Source organism: Eschrichtius robustus, chromosome 3 (genome assembly GCF_028021215.1).
Source record: "Eschrichtius robustus isolate mEscRob2 chromosome 3, mEscRob2.pri, whole genome shotgun sequence".
Lineage (NCBI taxonomy): Eukaryota > Metazoa > Chordata > Mammalia > Artiodactyla > Eschrichtiidae > Eschrichtius > Eschrichtius robustus.
The window spans coordinates 31,913,334-31,931,026 of NC_090826.1; the positions used below are offsets into that span (position 1 = coordinate 31,913,334).

Sequence of the window (17,693 nt, forward strand, 5' to 3'; positions counted from 1 at the left end):
CCGCGCGCAGGTCCACAGACCCCGGTGTGTGTGTGTGTGTGTGTGTGTGTGTGTGTGTGTGGCTGGGGGTGGGGGGGACCTGGGTGGGCCGCCCCAGGGCCGAGGACGCGCCGGGCCGCGGAGGCGGCGGGAAGAGGGGCGGGGAGCGGGCCGGGCCTGGCGCTCCTGACGGGAGGAGCCGCTGCCGCCGCCGCCGGCGGGGTGGGCTGAGGGAGGAGCGGAGCCGAGGGGTGGGGAGGCGGAAACGCCAGCGGGACCGGCGGCGGAGCGCGAGCGGGCTAAGGAGCGGAGAGCGAGCGGCAGGCCGGCAGGGCAGGCGCGGAGCGGAGAGCCGAGAGCCAGGGCGCCGCCGCCGCCGTCCCCGGGCCGCACAAAGGGCTGAGGCTGGGGCCGTCGCCTCAGCGCGCGGACCTGCAAGCGGCGCCCGCCGGGGCCCCGGGAGAGCGCGGCGCGGGCGGCCATGGCCGGCTACGTGCCGGGTCAGCAGCCGGCCAACCGCAGCCAGGAGAAGGAGTTCGTGCAGGCGTACGAGGATGTGCTGGAGCGCTACAAAGGTGCGGCGGCGGGCGGGCGGCCCGGGGACTGGCCGGAGCCGGGGCCCGCGGCAGGTGGGGCGGCGGGCGGGGTGGCGCCCACCGGCGCTGGGGCTGGGCCGGAGCCGCCGGGGGCCGGGACCGGCTCGTTTCCAGAGTTGAGAACAACCTCCGAGCCCTCTCCCACCTGGGACGGCGCCTTCATAGCGCTAGTTACATTCTGTGCCTTGTTATCTGGCTCCCTCTGGAAGGAGGCGAGGCCGGGCGCTGTTTCGGCGACCTAACGCGGCGGGGAGTGCGGGGAGGGGGAGGAGGGGAGGAGGAGGAGCTGGGGCGGGAGAAGCCACCCGTTCCTGGAGAGGCTCGGACCTCCGCGTGCCCGCCGAGGGTCCCTCGCCCCCTTTTGTCTCCCTCGGCCTCCGCTCAGTCGCGTGGCAGCCGAGCTTGTGAACCACCTTGGTGACTTGGGGGTCGGGGGGGCAGCGGTCGAGCACCGGCCGGGGTCGGTGAATGTACAGTTTTGGTGGCGAGGCCTCCTCCCACCCCCAGCCCCGGGGCTTCCAGCCTGATCGAGGCAGGGGTCTATGCTCCCCCCCACCCCCCCCACAAAGACTTGTCTTGGAGCTCGGATTTCCGCCCCTGGAAGCTCTTTTGCTAAGCACTTCTGCAAGTTAATGCCTCATCCAGAGCCCGGGTATCTGCAGAGAAAGTTTTGACAGGCCCAGAGTCTCGGTGGACCGCATTTCCCTAACTGCTGTAGGTGCCCCTTAGTGGAAGCCAGGGATGCGTGGCCTTGGGAGGCCCCTGCTTTGATCTTTAACATCCAGTTCTGGGATTTTGCTTTGTGTGGCAGTTGTGCTTTCCACAGACATGGAGGTTTTCCCAGAAACTACATAGGCAGCACTTTCTCCTATTTTATTCAGCTGGGGCCCTTGTGACTGGGCCTTTAGTTTCTTTTCATCTGAAGGAGAGAAAACTTAAGCCCTTCTGACCGAGTCCAGCATACTTGCTTATGGCAGTTACTCAGTGAAGGGAAACTAATGAAGAAGCTGTAAAACGCTTTTTTTTTTTTTTTTTTTCCTCGTGCCATTAGAGTTCTGCTTGGGAATGCAGCAGAGAGAGAGAGAGGGAGGGAGGGAGAGAGAGGTAAAATGCTGAAATGGACCTGCTTGGGAGTTCTACTTGTTCCCTTCTGCATCAGCTCCTGTAAGCTGTCCAGGTTTTCCTGCCTGCAGCAAGTTTTCTGTCACCCCCCTGTGGTCTTTCTTTTAAGAAATGTGGTTCATTTCAGAGCACAAAGAGGTTAGATTGTGCTGCTGAACTTCATTGAAAAAAAAATGCTGCTAAGTGGATGGTTTCATTAAGTTTCCTTTGCAGGCTTTTGAGCAACTCTGCATTCTTCAGAGGGAGGACCCTCTGGGCCTGTGTCGGCTGTTACAGCTTTAAAAACCAGCAGAATTAAAACAAAAATAGGTGAAGAAATCCCAGTACCTCAGTGAATCATATTGCTGGTGGCCTCCAGCTGAAAGGAAGTTGAACTGCTGCCTTGTGAAACTAGGAAAGAAGGGGGAAGTAGAACGTATTCCAGGAGCGGCTCCTGTGTCCAGTCCTTTTAGCTGTCTCTCTCAGTTTGGCCTTCCTCTGAAGGACTTTGATCAGGTGTATAGGAATTTGGTCCTTCGCAGACACAGATCTCTCTCTTGAGGGGAAGAATGAGTCAAAAATGGTTGGCCAGAGTAAATTAACTTGAGCTGTATGAGACTGTTGTGCAGTCCGCTTTATGATAGGTGTAGAAGAATTTCTCTTCCCCCCACTGCACCATTCTCACTGGGATGTCAGGGTGGATTAGCACCCTGGCCTTTTGTTACTTTGCTGTGTGGAATTCCTGCATTTTCCAGACTTTGAAATCCCCTTACTACCTTATTGGAGAACTGTTTGCCTAAGCTGGAATCAATAGAGTGAGCAGGGGAGGTAGTTTGTGAGGTTAAAGCCAGGAATTAGATTTGGAGAGACTTGGGGAAAGAGATATTGATGATGATGGGGTCCTAGACACTCACTGTTTGGCCACTAAATTACTTGGATCTCTCTTTCTGCTGCTATTAATTTGTAGTCACCTCATTCTACAAATGACATAGGATTTTTGTATTCTGAAGGAGAGCTAAAGTTTTCAGCTGCATAAACTGCCCTGGAAGGGACAAAGATGAGAAGGGAGGTGATGCATTTGCATTGTGAAGGGAGTAGAGCAGTATGTATTGCAGCTGTATTAAGGATGGTTGTCAAGCATTGGTTTTCCAGAATTGTGCTTGGCAACCGTTTCCCTGTATGTTGGTCATGAGCCTGGTTTTGGCAGGATTAGATGATTTAGCATGGACATAAACACTCTGTTTCATTTCCTCAATATCCCAAAGCCTCTTTCAGAGCCTGACTGGCCAGCAAACAGGAGGTATTAGGTAATAACTCTGGATCCTAACATTTCAGAGTGGGCAGCACCCCGACAGAGTCAGGGTAGGTTCTTCATTCTTCCAGTCCTCCAACGAACAATTATTATATATCTGTTAGAGATAACACAGCGTTAGCCACTGGAGATGCCAGAATTATGAATGATATCTGGATCCTGCCCTTGGTTATTCAATCTAGCACGGGAAAGATATATGCAAAACGTGATAAATGCTAGAACAGAGGTGTGGATAAAGTACTATGGAAGCAAGAGGAGGGATGAATATCCTACTTGGGGTTCACTGGGAGATTTGACAAAAGTGGTGACACTTGAGAGAACCTTTAGGGATGAATGGGATTTAGACTGATGGAGGGCGGTAGGGAGGGGAGAAGGCAGAGGGAATAAATAACACGTGCAAAGGCATGAAGGGATGAACGGTTCGAGGAACAGGAGTAGTTGGATGCGACTGAAGGGCTAGAGTTTTGTGGGAGCAGATGATACTGTAAAGAACTCAGAGTCCAGCTTGTAAAGTTTCTTTTGTGGCTTTATTCCTTAGGCACTGGGGGAGTCAGTCATTGAAAGTTAAAAAAAAAAAAAAAGCAGCCATTCGTGTGCCAATTTTATTACTTCATAATAGAGGACATACCTGTTCAGTGATTGGAAATATTTACATTGCTATCTGGAGCACCCTTTTCCTTATACCAAAGTGCTTATGAAGCTTGTAATCAGATGGTTGCTTGGTAAACATGAAAACAAAGAAAAGAGGAATGTTTCATCCAGATGATGATATGGGCCCGTCACAAAGTTCTCCTCTCTGTAGTCTGAGGTCCCTGTGAACACCAACGGAAACTTAAGAAACAACAGTAGTCGTAGTCGAAGAAGTAGGAGAACCAGGATCTGATTCTTTTCTTAGTGTAGAGTCAAACTCTATTCTAGGCCACATATGGACAGAGTTTTAGGTTTTAGGGAGGAGGTTTAAAAACAAACACAATCTGGATTCGAGGTGGTTGGTTAAGCAGCAAGGGTAATATGTAAGTTGGTTCAGGAGGAATTATACTTTCTGTTTTCACAAAGCCCTAAAGACTGCAAAGCCTTTACATGCCAGGCTGGACTAGGAATAAAAGAGAACATTCACATTTCAACGTTGGTAACATGGACTATCTGGTACTTAAAAACTTCAGAGTTCTCACTAGGTACCATGGGTTATATGAAGCTAATTAGGACTGATTTTTGTTTATCATATCACAGAAAAGAACTTAACAAAACTTACTGCACAGACAGTTAGGAGTGAAGGGTCTACCTACTATTTAATATGTAAAACCAGCAAGGCAGCATGATATAGTAGAAAGAGACAAGGCTTTGAATTTCTTCAGTCCTAATTTTGCCACTTAACTTCTGCTGTGTGACCTTGGAAAAGTTGCTTAACTTCTGATCTTTGTGTTTCTCGTCTGTCAAAATGGGGATGATAATACTAACTCCTTGGGATTCATGAGAATATAAACGAGCTATTGGCACATATTAGGCCCTTAATGTTTAGAAAAACCTTCATGTATATAGTACCTTGTATTTTACAGAGCAGCTTCATATTCATTATCTTATTTGATCTCCATAATATCCTGTAAGGAAAGTGTTATACACCTGGGCAAATTTAGGCAGAGACTTAAATTATTGTCCAAGAGCCAGAGGATCCAGGCTTCTAGATGAAGGTTTCATACTGTATTATAGAAGGAAATTTAAAAATCAGAGCAGTGACTTGGTTGATTGCGACAATGCTTTAGTTGTTAGTATCACTGTATGTTAGTATCATTATTGTTAACAGTTTTTAGCCTCTGAACTACAGTCACACACCTTATGTGGCTTACTGGATCTCTGAACTGTGAAGGATTTCTTTTATTATGGGAGAGGTTTCATGATATATAAATCACTTTGAAATTTTTATACAAAAGCAGTGTAGTGCAAAGTGATAAAGTTTTGTTAACACAGTGGTTGGAAAATACAGGCTTAGGATTTGGTATTGTTTATCCAAGCGATACTCTGAAGCAACCTCTTGGTTAAATGTACACCCAGTTTTTAAGTTCCTTTTTAGAACACAGCCCATGAACTGGAGTGGATAGCTTCTAGACAGAACAATAGACTAATTGCTACTTTTGGACATGAACACTGTTAATTCAGAAAGTGAGTCAAGTCCGTCTGCTGGGAAATCACAAGCTTTGGCCACGTTCATGCTGTTGAAATCATAAAATGTGTGCATGTGCTAACAGTGCTTATGAGAGCTACTGCTTGCTTGCTTGCTTGCTTGGCAGGTGACATCATGCACACCAGGGAAATGCATCAGCTGAGGCCTTATTGTCCTGGTACTTTTCAGTGCCAATTTCAGGTTTTACAGATCACAGTAGAGAGAATACTTCAGAGTGCACATCTGGGAACAGGATCAAAGTCACAAGTGAACAATTATGGGTTGCACAATGAGTTGGTAGTGTTTTTTTCTCAGTGATCTTGAAAACACTCAGGCCCTCCTTTTACTAAGTAAGGTTGGCCCTTTCAGCTTCTGGTAATTATATGTTGAGCCACGTTGCAGCTAGGTTGTGTGGTGCGCTAAAGCTCCTGTTTTTGCTCTTCATGGTTTTGATTGGAGTTTAAGCCTCTGTTCTCTTGCTTCTGTCAGGGACATTTACTAATTTCCTGGCCTGTAGGAGCCCTTTCAGGCCCATTGGCTTGGTTTGCAGTATCTAAGAATGTTTATTCCAACTTTTTTTGCTACTTCTAATAAAATATTATTTTTCCTTCCAGAACTCCTCAGTTCCTGGAATAAATTACACTGAATTTCTGCTTCTTTGTCTCCAGCTTTTGGAGCCTTCCATAATTTGACTTGTCCTGCATACCTAACTATATCCACTGTGATCGGTTCTCTGCTTCATTTGGGCAGGTCTCAGTAATCCTTCCCCCTGGGTCCTCATACCTGCCTCTGTGTCTTTCTGTTCTCTCTTCCTGGAATGCCCTCTCCCTTTCTCTCTGATTCTTCAAGTCTTATCTCTTTCTTCTTAATTAAAGCTAAGCACAAGCCCTGTGTCCTCCATGCAGCTTTCTTCCATTCCTCTATCAGACATTCATCTCTCCCTTCCCTGATCTCTTAGAATGTCTACCTTATAATTAGTCTTTTAACTATATACTGTTTTGTGTTATTCTTGCATTGCCTCATGTCTGTTAGAATTGTTTCCCTAATGAGGTTTTATACTCTTACATTGTAGGGACTTTTTATACTTCTTTTGCATGTGGTCGATTGGCAGGGAATTTCTCTCAAGAGAAAGGGCAGTCATAGCACTTTCAAGTCATATTTTAAAACAATTTTATTTTCATATTGTAAAAGTAGTATGTGTTTAATGTAGAAAATGGTAAAAAATACAGGACAGTGTATAGAACTTCAGATAATATGCCTTCCGTGTGTGTGTGTGTGTGTGTGTGTGTGTGTGTGTAGGGGGAGTGTGGAGAGGCAAGCCAATTAACAGATAGATGTGCTTTAGCTGGAGAGAATGCAGCTTTCAAGGATAGGCCCTTTTTAGCCAGCCTGGGATCTGATACCTTAGCTTGCTTTTGGCTCCATAAATTTGTGTTACATTGTGAGTCTGCTTTCACTGGGCCCAAACACTTATTTTTCTTTCTCTGTTCAAAACTGCTTTCTTCTGCATGACCATGTGTCAGTCATCAGGGATGTATGCCTGTTATCAAGAATGATTTGGGTTGTTGCCTAGGACAAGTTAATTAATTGGTCAGTCAGCATCTTTCTTTTGGGCAAGGGCTTTGCCAGCTGTATTGCTGGCTTCCCTCTTACCATAGCAAATTTCTCTCATCATTTTTACTCAGAAATGTAAACACAGTTCCTTTGTGTTGATGAAAAGAACAAGCTTGCTTGAAGTGTCTTTTGGAGTTCAGATGGTTTCAACCCGCAGGAGCATGTTGGATTGAGATATATAGGAAGGGATTTTTTTTTTTTTGGCTGTGTTTTTTAGTTGGTCACCAACAATGAATAAGCTCACTGTGTACACTGTATTCTACCAGTAGCTATAAGCAGACACTGTGTTGGGGAGTGTGTTAGTGGGGAGGTGGGGGGCACTTAGGGGCATTGAAAAAATATTAAGATTGGGGTGGAGGGAAAGAAGGTCCTGTGAATGTTCATACGGGGAGCCTGAGTTTTATGCAATGGACAGGATTAACGTAGTGGCTGTGTAAATGACGGATGAGAGCGGAGACTGACTCTCTAGGAGGTCAGTGTTGTAATTGAGTCAAGAGGTTAGATTAAGGGATATTAAAGAGGGAGGGGCATATTTGAGAGACATTTTGGGCAGGTACAGGGACTTAAGTTCAGATACTATACTAACATTGCTAACTCTTTCTAGAAGATTTTGCCTTAAAAAAAAGAATTAACTACCCCTCATGCCAGGGCTATTCCAAAACAAAGTCTTCTTTCTCGTATAAAAATCTTCTTTTAAACATTTTACTCCATTCTGAACTTGTTAGATAGGACTGTACCTTTGAACCTATGACTTGAGGTTGTGTTTCTTGGTCTTTACTTCTCATTTAAACTAACAATGCTGAGTGCCTCAGAATACCTATTCTACCCATTCTCTGGACAACCTTCATTGTATGCTTCCAGGAATACCTGCCAAGAATTGCATAAGAAATCCTCTTAAATCCCTTCTAAAATCTTCCATTATATCTTGAAGTGCTAATCTCCCAGGGTGTCAGGGGGCTTGTTTGGAGGATCCATTCATTCATTTAATTAGTAATCATTTATTGAATGTGTCTACTCTGAACCAGGCATTAGGCAAGGTGCTGAAGGAACAAAGATATTGTCCTTGCATCTCTATGACCTTACAGTTTAACAGGGAAAACATATTGGTAAACTGACAATTACTGTCCATTGTAGGGAGTGCTATCGAACAGATGAGTCTGGTGCCATGGTAGTGAAGAGTAGTACCCATGACAGCCAGGGTGGGAAAGGGCCAGGGAAGACATCCAAGAGGAAATGACTGAGCTGTCACCTAAAGAATTCAGAACTCTGGGCAAAAAGTTCAGGTAAAGGGCATTCTGGGCAGCATGAACAGAAGTAGGGATGAGAGAGCCTTAGGAGAGGAAATATGGCATCTTAGTAAGGTTGGAGTGCAGGATGTGAGGGAAGGAGAAATGAGATGAGGTAGGAAAAGTAGGCAGAGCTAGAATGTTGACTGGCTGTGTATATCATACTGCAGAGTTTAGACTTCATCCTACAGGCTTTTGGGAGCCATTGAAGGATGTTAGGCAAGGAAGACTAGGGTTGGATTTACATTTTAGAAATATCCCTGCTTTGGTAGAGTCGTGAAGGAGGATTGGAGAGGGGCAAGGCTAGTGACAGACCAGTTAGGAGGCTGTTACAGTAATTTAGGAGTGATTAGAGTGTAAACTAAGGTTGTGGACCTAGTAATGTAAAGTGGACAAATCAAGAAACGTTAAGGGGTAAAATCCATGTATTTATTTATTTATTTTTTTGGCTGCATTGGGTCTTTGTTGCTGCGTGTGGGCTTTCTCTAGTTGCGGCGAGCGGGGGCTACTCTTCGTTGCGGTGTGCAGGCTTCTCATTGAGGTGGCTTCTCTTGTTGCAGAACACGGGCTCTAGGCGCGTGGGCTTCAGTAGTTGTGGCTCACGGGCTCTAGAGTGCAGGCTCAGTAGTTGTGGCGCATGGGCTTAGTTGCTCCGCGGCATGCGGGATCTTCCCGGACCAGGGCTCGAACCCGTGTCCCCTGCATTGGCAGGTGGATTCTTAACCACTGCGCCACCAGGGAAGCCCCCATGTATTTTGATGCCTATAATTGAATGTGGCATATGAGGGGAGAGGGAAGAACCTAGGATGACTTGCAGGTTTCTGCGTGGGTGGGTGGTGTCATTAACTAAAATTGGGAGTATAAGGAGAGGAAGGTTATTTGCAGTGACATGGTGGCAGTGCTGGTGCAGGGGATGGTACTGAGTTCAGCTTTGGTTGCATTGAGGTTGAGGTTTCTGTGGGATGCTGGCAGAGGTGCCCTGCAGTAGGTGGTTGTATACAATGTGGAGCTCAGGAGAGCTATAGATGGGGCAGCTGTCAGCTTCTGGAATCAGAGCCACAGGAGTGGATGGACCAGGAGATTGCTGAGCAGGTGTGTGTACAGTGAGAAGAGGTTTGAGACAGAAAAACTCTGGGGAACTCCAAAGGGAGGGTGGTTTGGGGAACAGAGGAAGGGGATCCTGTGAAGGAAACTGTCCACTGAAAGAGAGTGGCCAGAGATGTAGGAGGAAGAGGAGAGAAGTGAGTTCTAGAAGGAAGGTTTGCCATACATTGTCAGATTATATAGACGTCAAGCGAGGTAAGGGCTGCAGGCTCTCATAGAAAGGTCACCTATCCTGGAGCATTTTCAGTGGCAATGTGGGAAGTGCAGTCCAGAAAGCAGTGGGCTGGGGAGTGAATGAGAAGTGCGTTTTGAAACCTAGACTTTGATGGAACAGAGAGGAGGAAGGCATGACTATGTAGAGGGGGATGCAGGGTAGAGGGCGTTTTGTTTGTTAATTGTAACACAAAAGAGACTTAAGCATGTTTAAGTGCTGTTTGGGAAGAGTCAGCAGAGGAAAGAATAAAATTCAAGGGAGGGAGAGAATAATCGATGAGAGCATGGGATCTGGAGTCAAAAGAGGAATGTGTCTGATGAGAAAGATAAGAGGGAGGAAGGCAAGAATGCAGGTGGTCAAGTTGGTTGATTAGAGGCGAGGGAATTTCCCTTGATGGCTCCGGTTCTCTCTAAAAGTAGGGGGTGAAGTTATCTGCCAAGAGTAGGGGCTGTGTGTGTGCGTGCGAGTGCAGGGGTGCATTCGTTCGTTCTTTCCCTCTAGCCCCCGAAGCACTCAACAACCTGAGTGTAGATACTGAGAAAGCAGACAGGTGGATTGATCCAGGATCCAAGTTTTCCAGTGTAGGTCTGATGGAAGAACAAGGGGTCCTTACAGAATAAGGTGTCTTTCTTAAAAAAAAAAAAAAAGTAACATCTGCTTTGTTATACATTGTATTCTCTGGCTGACTTGTATTTTGTGCCCCCAGCAAAATTGTAAGCTCTTTCAGGGCAGGAACCATATATGTATCTTTTGTATTCTTTTATATCATTTACTAAAGTGCATGTCAGAAATTGATTTTTCTCTCATTGTTGACTTTAATCTGACTTTTGTGGTCAGGGGCATCTTGACTCTTGACATAGAGGCTTTTCTCACTTGTGGTCTTTAATCCTCATCTCACTGTCTGATATGGAGAGTGGCTTAGCATTGGCATACACCTCAGGGGCTAGCTTCACTTACTCTCCCCAGGGCAGTTGAGTTTAGGAATGTTTGTGCTTTCCATGAAGACTGCAGGATTAGTATTCCCTATTCTATTTGGACCAGGCTTGTGAAGATCAGGTTCTTTGCAAGACTAGACAGAGTGGCTGTTGTGGAGGATGCAGCCTCCTTTTTGTTTATTTTGGCAGACGGACAGCGAATGGGGTCGATTTGTTCGCATGACTCAGAACCTTCCCTGCCTTACCTTAGCAGGTTCAATATAATCACTGCTTTTCAAATCATGATAGTGTCCTTCAGAGCTTATCTGACCTTTATATCTACAAAGCGTAGTAGTTACCCTTTCCTTTGTCCTCTACTTGCTTGGGTTCTTCACCTTTCGTCTACTATAGAGGATATTTCCTAGTGTATTAGGTTACCTTCAGAATTGACTTAGGTCTTACTCCTTTGACCCACTCTACCTGCTTTAGTTGTTAACTGGTATGTTCTCCACATTGTGACTTGTTTTCTGCTCTTTGTTTTGTAAATTTGGACTCTGTGTTGGGTAAACTTGATGTGAGTCACCGCTGGGAGTGGCAGGTGTGTCTCCACTAATTTGGAGAATCTTTGATCTCATTTCTGTCTCTGGTTTGGCTGATCCGGTACAATTTCTCTCTAAGTCCTGCAAGAGTTGTGTGTGTATGCTTGTTTGTCCCTTGCCTCTGGTTTCACAAAGTGCAGTGGATGGTCTACTCCAGGGGAGGCTGCTTTGCATGTATGGACGCCCTCTACTATCCTTGTCATCACCATCAGCAAAAATGCCTCTGTTAAGAGCCTCTTTGAATGTAGTACAGTATCTAACACTGAATAAGTAGAGTTCATAAACCCTCTGTCTGCCCCCGGGAGTTAAAGTATACAACAGATGTTACAAATGACAAAAGACAATAAAGAATGTATAAGCAGTTGAACAAATAATAGATGGTTGCTCCTCATGCAGCTATCATCTTCCCCGTAGAAGGTTTCCTAAAAAGTGACTTCGTCCAGAGGGAAAGGGGTTTGACAGAGTCAAGCTTACCTTCTGTTCCAACCAGAGTGACAGGGAGCTCCCATCCATGGCCCTTCGGTGCCAGGCAGTTCCTTTCAATGTCCTTTCTAGTCGTGCAAGACCTTATTGCCTTGTTCCCTCTCCATACAGCTGGGTCAGGATCCTAATGGGGCCCTCACTCTCCGTGACCTGTGGCTGGAGTGGTAGGCAGGAGAACACCCGGAAGGCCTGGGTCCTCTGTACAATTGTAACGTGAGGAAATTCATCCCAGACCTACTGCAAATGCTCGTGTGCACACAAACACCAGAAATGAGCCATGGGGTTAGAGTTGGGTTGGAAAGAAGCTGGTCTGGCCTGGTTTGGGGCGCCTCTGGGGATGAGAATGTAAGACCCACCCCAGCCTCTGTTGGTTAGTTTCCCAAACGGAGAACAGGAACCAGACTACTTCAGGTGGGGTGCTTTGAGATCCTCACCTCTCCCAGAGGACTGATTCATTGTTTTTATTGTTATTATTTTTAATTAGTATAATAACACTATTCATGTAGTACTGCCTTTATTAGGAAGAATGGGCGTCTGTGAGGGGCTGGAATTTCCCTCCACCTTCCCTGTGGAAGACAAAGCTAGAGGGAGCATTAGATTCCCATCGCTCAGGCCTCCTCAGCCTTTGGGCGGCTCCTGGGAAGGGCTGAGGCGGTGGAGGCCCTAGCATGAATATGCCACTGAGAAGGGATGAGAGGCAGGAGCTGATGTAGCTGTGGCGCAGTTGGTGTGTTAATAAGAGACGATTGGTGTGGGGGGCACTACTAAGGGGGCTAATAGAGGCAGCGTATAATCCTTGTGGCTGTCGTTAGCTGCTTCCCTTTGCCTTTGTCTAAAAGCAGAGCCAAAACCCCTGCATTCTTTCGTCCTCTACCTCCTCCTGTTGATTACGTCTCATTTTCTGACTTGTAAAGATGTATAATACCTTCAACAAATAGGCTTGTGACGATATGGAAAGTTGAGTAAATACAAGCTCCAGAGATTAGAAAGCTGAGTGGGGATGGATTTTTTTTTTTTTTTTTTTTTGGCTGCTTTGGGTCTTCGTTGCTGCACGTGGGCTTTCTCTAGTAGTGGCGAGCGGGGGCTTCTCTTCGTCATGGTTGCAGGCTTCTCATCGCGGTGGCTTCTCTTTGTTGCAGAGCACGGGCTCTGGGCGTGCGAGCTTCAGTAGTTGTGGCTCGCGGGCTCTAGAATGTAGGTTCAGTAGTGTTGGCTCACGGGCTTAGTTGCTCTGCGGGATGTGGGATCTTCCTGGACCAGGGATCGAACCCCTGTCCCCTGCATTGGCAGGCGGATTCTTAACCACTGTGCCACCAGGGAAGTCCTGGGGATTTGATTATTGTGTTTAAGTATAACAAGTGTTTTTCTTGCAATTCATCACAAACCAAAATTGCCTGGTAGCATTTCTTGTTTTTTTTTGTTAACTTTTTGTGTATATTTGTCTGAACTTTCCAACCTAATTGTGATCTTGTTCAGGGTGTAGATTGTGTCAAATGAGATGCATATGATGTACTTCACAAACTGAACCACTTTGCAGATGGTGGTGGTGGTCATATTTCTTTGTTTTTCCGGCAGCTTCCAGCACCCGTCCCACGGACATCTCAAAGTTGATACATCCCAAATGGGCATCACTGTCCTCCTCCCTACTCCCAGACCTGCTTCTCTTCCTGGGTCCCCCAGCTCAGTGAATGCCTTCCTCACCCATCCAGTTGTCCAAGCCAGGAACCTGGGCTTCATGCAAGTCTCCTCCCTCTCCTGCATCCTGCCCAGGGGGCCAGTCTGTCAGCAAGTCCCGTGGATTCCATCTCCTACAACTCTCTCCACCTGTCATCTCCTCCAGCCCCACTGCTAATAGATGAGTTCAGGGCCTTATCTCTTACTGGGACTGCTGTGATTGCTCCTAACTGCTCCGACGTCACTCTTTCTTCCAAACTCCTACCTGAAAAAAAACTTCCAAAAGTGCAAAACTAATTACATTTGGTAGTATGTTAATAAGAGAAGATAGTGTGGGGGCAGTTTTAAGGGAGCTAATAAGGCAGGAAATATTTGTTGCTGTTATTAGCTGTTTCCCTTTGTTTACATATTTGTCTGAGAGCAGAGCTGAAGCTCCTGCATTCTTTTTGTTTATTAACTCTTGTATTCCTAACACCCAGAAGAGTGCCTGGTTTATAGCAGGTGCTCAGTAAATATTTGTTGAATGAGTGAACTGGAAATGATCAGTTCAGCTCACTCCTGTTCCTTGGAAGGAAATGAAATGAGGCATGGAAAGGTGTAGTAACTTGCTCAAGGTCATGTACCAATTGGTGCTACAGCCGGATCTCACTAGGTGAGTGGTGTTTTTTTATGAAACCACGCTTAATCACAGTTCCTTTGTGTGATTTGATACTGATGTGCATTATCAGCTTAACTGTATATCCCTGTGAGCAGGGGTGGGGAGAGGAAACTAACATGTATTAAGGCCTTACTAAATGCCAGGTGCTTTATCTCATTTAATCATCACAAATAGCATCCTATGACAGTCCAATGACATTGGTAGGTATTACAGACGAGGAAACCAAAGCTTAAGGAACCTAAATAAGTTCCCTGAGGATCACACAGCTGGTAAGTGACTGCACTGGGTTTTGCACCCAGGCCTGCTGAACTCCACTGGCCCTCTTACCTTAAGGGGCAGTATAAATTTTGATTTTGTAGTCTAAGTTGCTTTAAGATTTTCAAGTCAGACTACTCTTGAAAATGGTCTGATTTGAACTGCTCAAACAGAGTTGCAGTACTGTTTACCTTAAGACAACCCCATGGAACAGTGGGGTCGTGGTAATAAAGAGGAGTCTGCGGGGCTCTTGAGTCAAAAAACAATCCTGTGCTCTGGGTAGTGCTGTATCCCTCCATTCAGTTATATCATGTATAACTGAATTTCACAGTTGTTTTCTATCCTAGGCCTCCAGGACCACTATAGAAAGGCTCGTGCAGTGCAGCACTTCTGAGTATGTTTGATAGAGCTAGTAAACACTAAGAGCACAAAGACAATGCCTAAAATGTAGGACAGGTAGAGCAGGAGAGGACCGAGCCTGATTGAAGCTAGCTGTTTCTATAGTAAGTAGGCAGACCGTAATTACCTGTGTTGCTCAGAGACCTGAGCTGAGAGTGGGGGTGGGGAGAGGTCACACCCATTATCTTTGGAGAAATGATGGGAGTAAATAATCCTTAGTTTCCAGTATACTCCAGAAACTTTTGCTCACTGTTCAGAGTCACAGTAGTCATGTGGACTTTGAGGTGGCACCTTGTCACCCCGAATCATCCAACCATAAGGTTAACATTTTTTTCGTTAGAGGTCTCCTTAGGTACCGCAGCCGTTCATTTTGAACTCCCAATTAGCTTCTCTCGGTAGCTTTGTGTAGCCTGCCTTAGAAAGGAGAGTGGAGACTGAGCTAAGGGGCCCAGGAGGGGAGAGGAAGGAATAGTGAAGGTGGCAGAGAAACAGAGGCTTAATTAGGAGGTTCCTCTGTCTTTTGGGAGTTAAAATCCTTTTCATTAGCTGATTGCTGAGATGAGGGTGGAGACCCAGGAGGGGGAGGAGGAGGAGTTGTTGTAGTGGAAGCAGAATAGTTAGACACTTGGTGGTGATCCAGGACCAGCAGCATCTTGTAGCACCTGGGAGCTTGTTAGGACTGCACAGTGTTAGGCTCCACCCCAGACCTGCTAAATCAGTTTTTATTTTAGCAACATTCCCAGGTGATTCCATGCACATTAAAGTTTGAGCAGCACCGAGTTGGTAATAAAGTGGTTCAGTGTAAGGGTTTTGGAGTCTGACAAATCTGGGATTGAAATCCAGTTTGGCCATTGAATAGCTGTGTGACCTTGGATGAATTCTTTAACCTCTCAGTGTCTCAGTTTCTTATCTGCAGAATAGGGGAACTCTCTACTTCATAGTGCTGTTGGGGAGAGTAAATGAAATATTGGTTCTTTCTGCAATTGATGGTGTCTTAGATTTAATGAAGTTTAGTAATGGCTGTAACATACCAAGTACTGAGCCTGGTACAGAGTAAATAATAAATGTTATTACTAATAACTAAGTTAGGCAAATTTACAGGAACAAAGAGCCTCTTTCTCTTTTTCCTCTCTCTCTTTATCTCTCAATGAGTGCATTTGTCTGCAGTTTTATAAAACTATAGTCAGTGTGTATATACTCTTTGGTGTTTTACTTAGCATTATTTGATAATAGTTGTAGCAGAAGTAGTTAACAAACATAATGCTTATTAATGTGCCAGGCACTATTTTAAGTACTTTATGTATATATTCATTCAGTCCTAAGAGTAACCATGTGAGATAGGTATTACTATCTCCGTTTTTAGATGAGGAAACAGAACAGAGAGGTGAAGTGACTTGCCCAAGATCATGCAGTTGGAAAATTGCAGAGCGAAGATTTGAACTGAGGTAGTCAGATTCTAGCATCCATGCTCTCTATTTTCATGTACTATGTGATGGAATGGAAATCAGGAGACTTGGGTTGGATACCTAATTCTGACACTAACTTATTTGTGACTCTGGTCAAGTCAATTTACTTCTTTGGGCCCATTGCCTTACTGTAAAAATGGGAGAACTAGATGGGATTTATAAGGTCTCTTCATTGATTCACTCAACACGTAGTGATTGAAATCAAAAGTTTGGTAGAAAATCATATCTAGGGAATTGGTTCAAAAGTACTTGTTCAAGCAGATTGGTTTAGTTAAAAACAAGGGTTTTGAATCTTGGCTCAGCCACTCTCTGGCTGTATGATGTTGGGCAACTTACTTAACCTTTCTAAGCATTGATTTCCTCACTAGTAATGGGGGAAATAGTTCATACCTTGCAGGGATGTTGTGAAGCTTGAATAAGATAATGTGTATTAGCACCTAACATGTGAGGCACACAGTAGATACTCAATGTACATGAGTTCTCTTACCTTCTTTCTTTTCATCCAGCAATGGTTAGGGAAGCAGATATACCAGATTCAAAAGGAGTAAGAATCTGTCTTGGTCCTAGTGTCTTTTTCCCACAAGGGTATTTTCATTGTTGGGAGATGAGAATTAGCAGAGAAAAAAGTATACGTATAGTCAGGTCCTGTCATTTATTTTATCTTTCAATTTTTTAAAAAAATATTTATTTATTTATTTGGCTACGCCGGGTCTTAGTTGCGGCGTGCGGGATCTTCGTTGCGGCACGCGGGATCTTCGTTGCAGCTTGCAGGATCTTTTAGTTTTGGCATGCAGGATCTAGTTCCCTGGCCAGGGATTGAACCCGGGCCCCCTGCGTTGGGAGCGTGGAGTCTTTTTTTTTTTTTTAAACATCTTTATTGGAGTATAATAGCTTTACAGTGTTGTGCTAGTTTCCACTGTATAACAAAGTGAATCAGCTATGTGTATACATATATCCTCATTTCCCCTCCCTCTTGCATCTCCCTCCCACCCTCCCTAACCACCCATCTAGGTGATCACAGAGCACCGAGCTGATCTCCCTATGCTATGCAGCTGCTTCCCACCAGCCATCCATTTTACATTTGGTAGTGTATATATGTCCATGCCACTCTCTCACTTCGTCCCAGCTTACCCTTCTCCCACCCTGTGTCCTCAAGTCCATTCTCTACATCTGCGTCTTTATTCCTCTCCTGCCCCTAGGTTCATCAGAACCTTTTTTTTTTTTTGATTCCATATATATGTGTTAGCGTACGGTATTTGTTTTTCTCTTTCTGACTTACTTCACTGTGTATGACAGACTCTAGGTCCATCCACCTCACTACAAATAGTTCAGTTTCATTTCTTTTTATGGCTGAGTAATACTCCATTGTATATATGTGCCACATCTTTATCCATTCATCTGTTGATGGACACTTGGGTTGCTTCCATGTCCTGGCTATTGTAAATAGTGCAGCAGTGAGCATTGTGGTACATGTCTCTTTTTGAATTGTGTTTTTCCTGGGGTATATGCCCAGTAGTGGGATTGCTGGGTCATATGGTAGTTCTAATTTTAGTTTTTTAAGGAAACTCCATACTGTTCTCCATAGTGGCTATATCAATTTACATTCCCAGCAACAGTGCAAGAGGGTTCCCTTTTCTCCACACCCTCTGCAGCATTTATTGGTTATAGAATTTTTGATGATGGCCATTCTGACTGGTGTGAGGTGATACCTCATTGTAGTTTTGATTTGCATTTTTCTAATGATTAGTGATGTTGAGCATCATTTCATGGGTTTGTTGGCAATCTGTATACCTTCTTTGGAGAAATGTCTATCTAGGTCTTCTGCCCATTTTTGGATTGGGTTGTTTGTTTTTTTGATATGGAGCTGCATGAGCTGCTTGT

The 17,693-nt window shown here is 45.2% G+C and overlaps 1 protein-coding gene across 2 annotated transcripts in view; it reads left to right on the forward strand.

The window, feature by feature from the left end:
* Window positions 1-268: 268 nt before the first annotated feature.
* Window positions 269-17,693, forward strand: part of MACF1 (microtubule actin crosslinking factor 1) — a 328,417-nt gene continuing 310,992 nt past the window's right edge. For both annotated transcript variants that reach the window (XM_068539571.1, XM_068539573.1), the window contains exon 1: window positions 269-554. In XM_068539571.1, coding sequence (XP_068395672.1) covers window positions 461-554 — 94 coding nt within the window. In that variant the 5' untranslated portion in view covers window positions 269-460. The remainder of the gene's footprint in view (window positions 555-17,693) is intronic.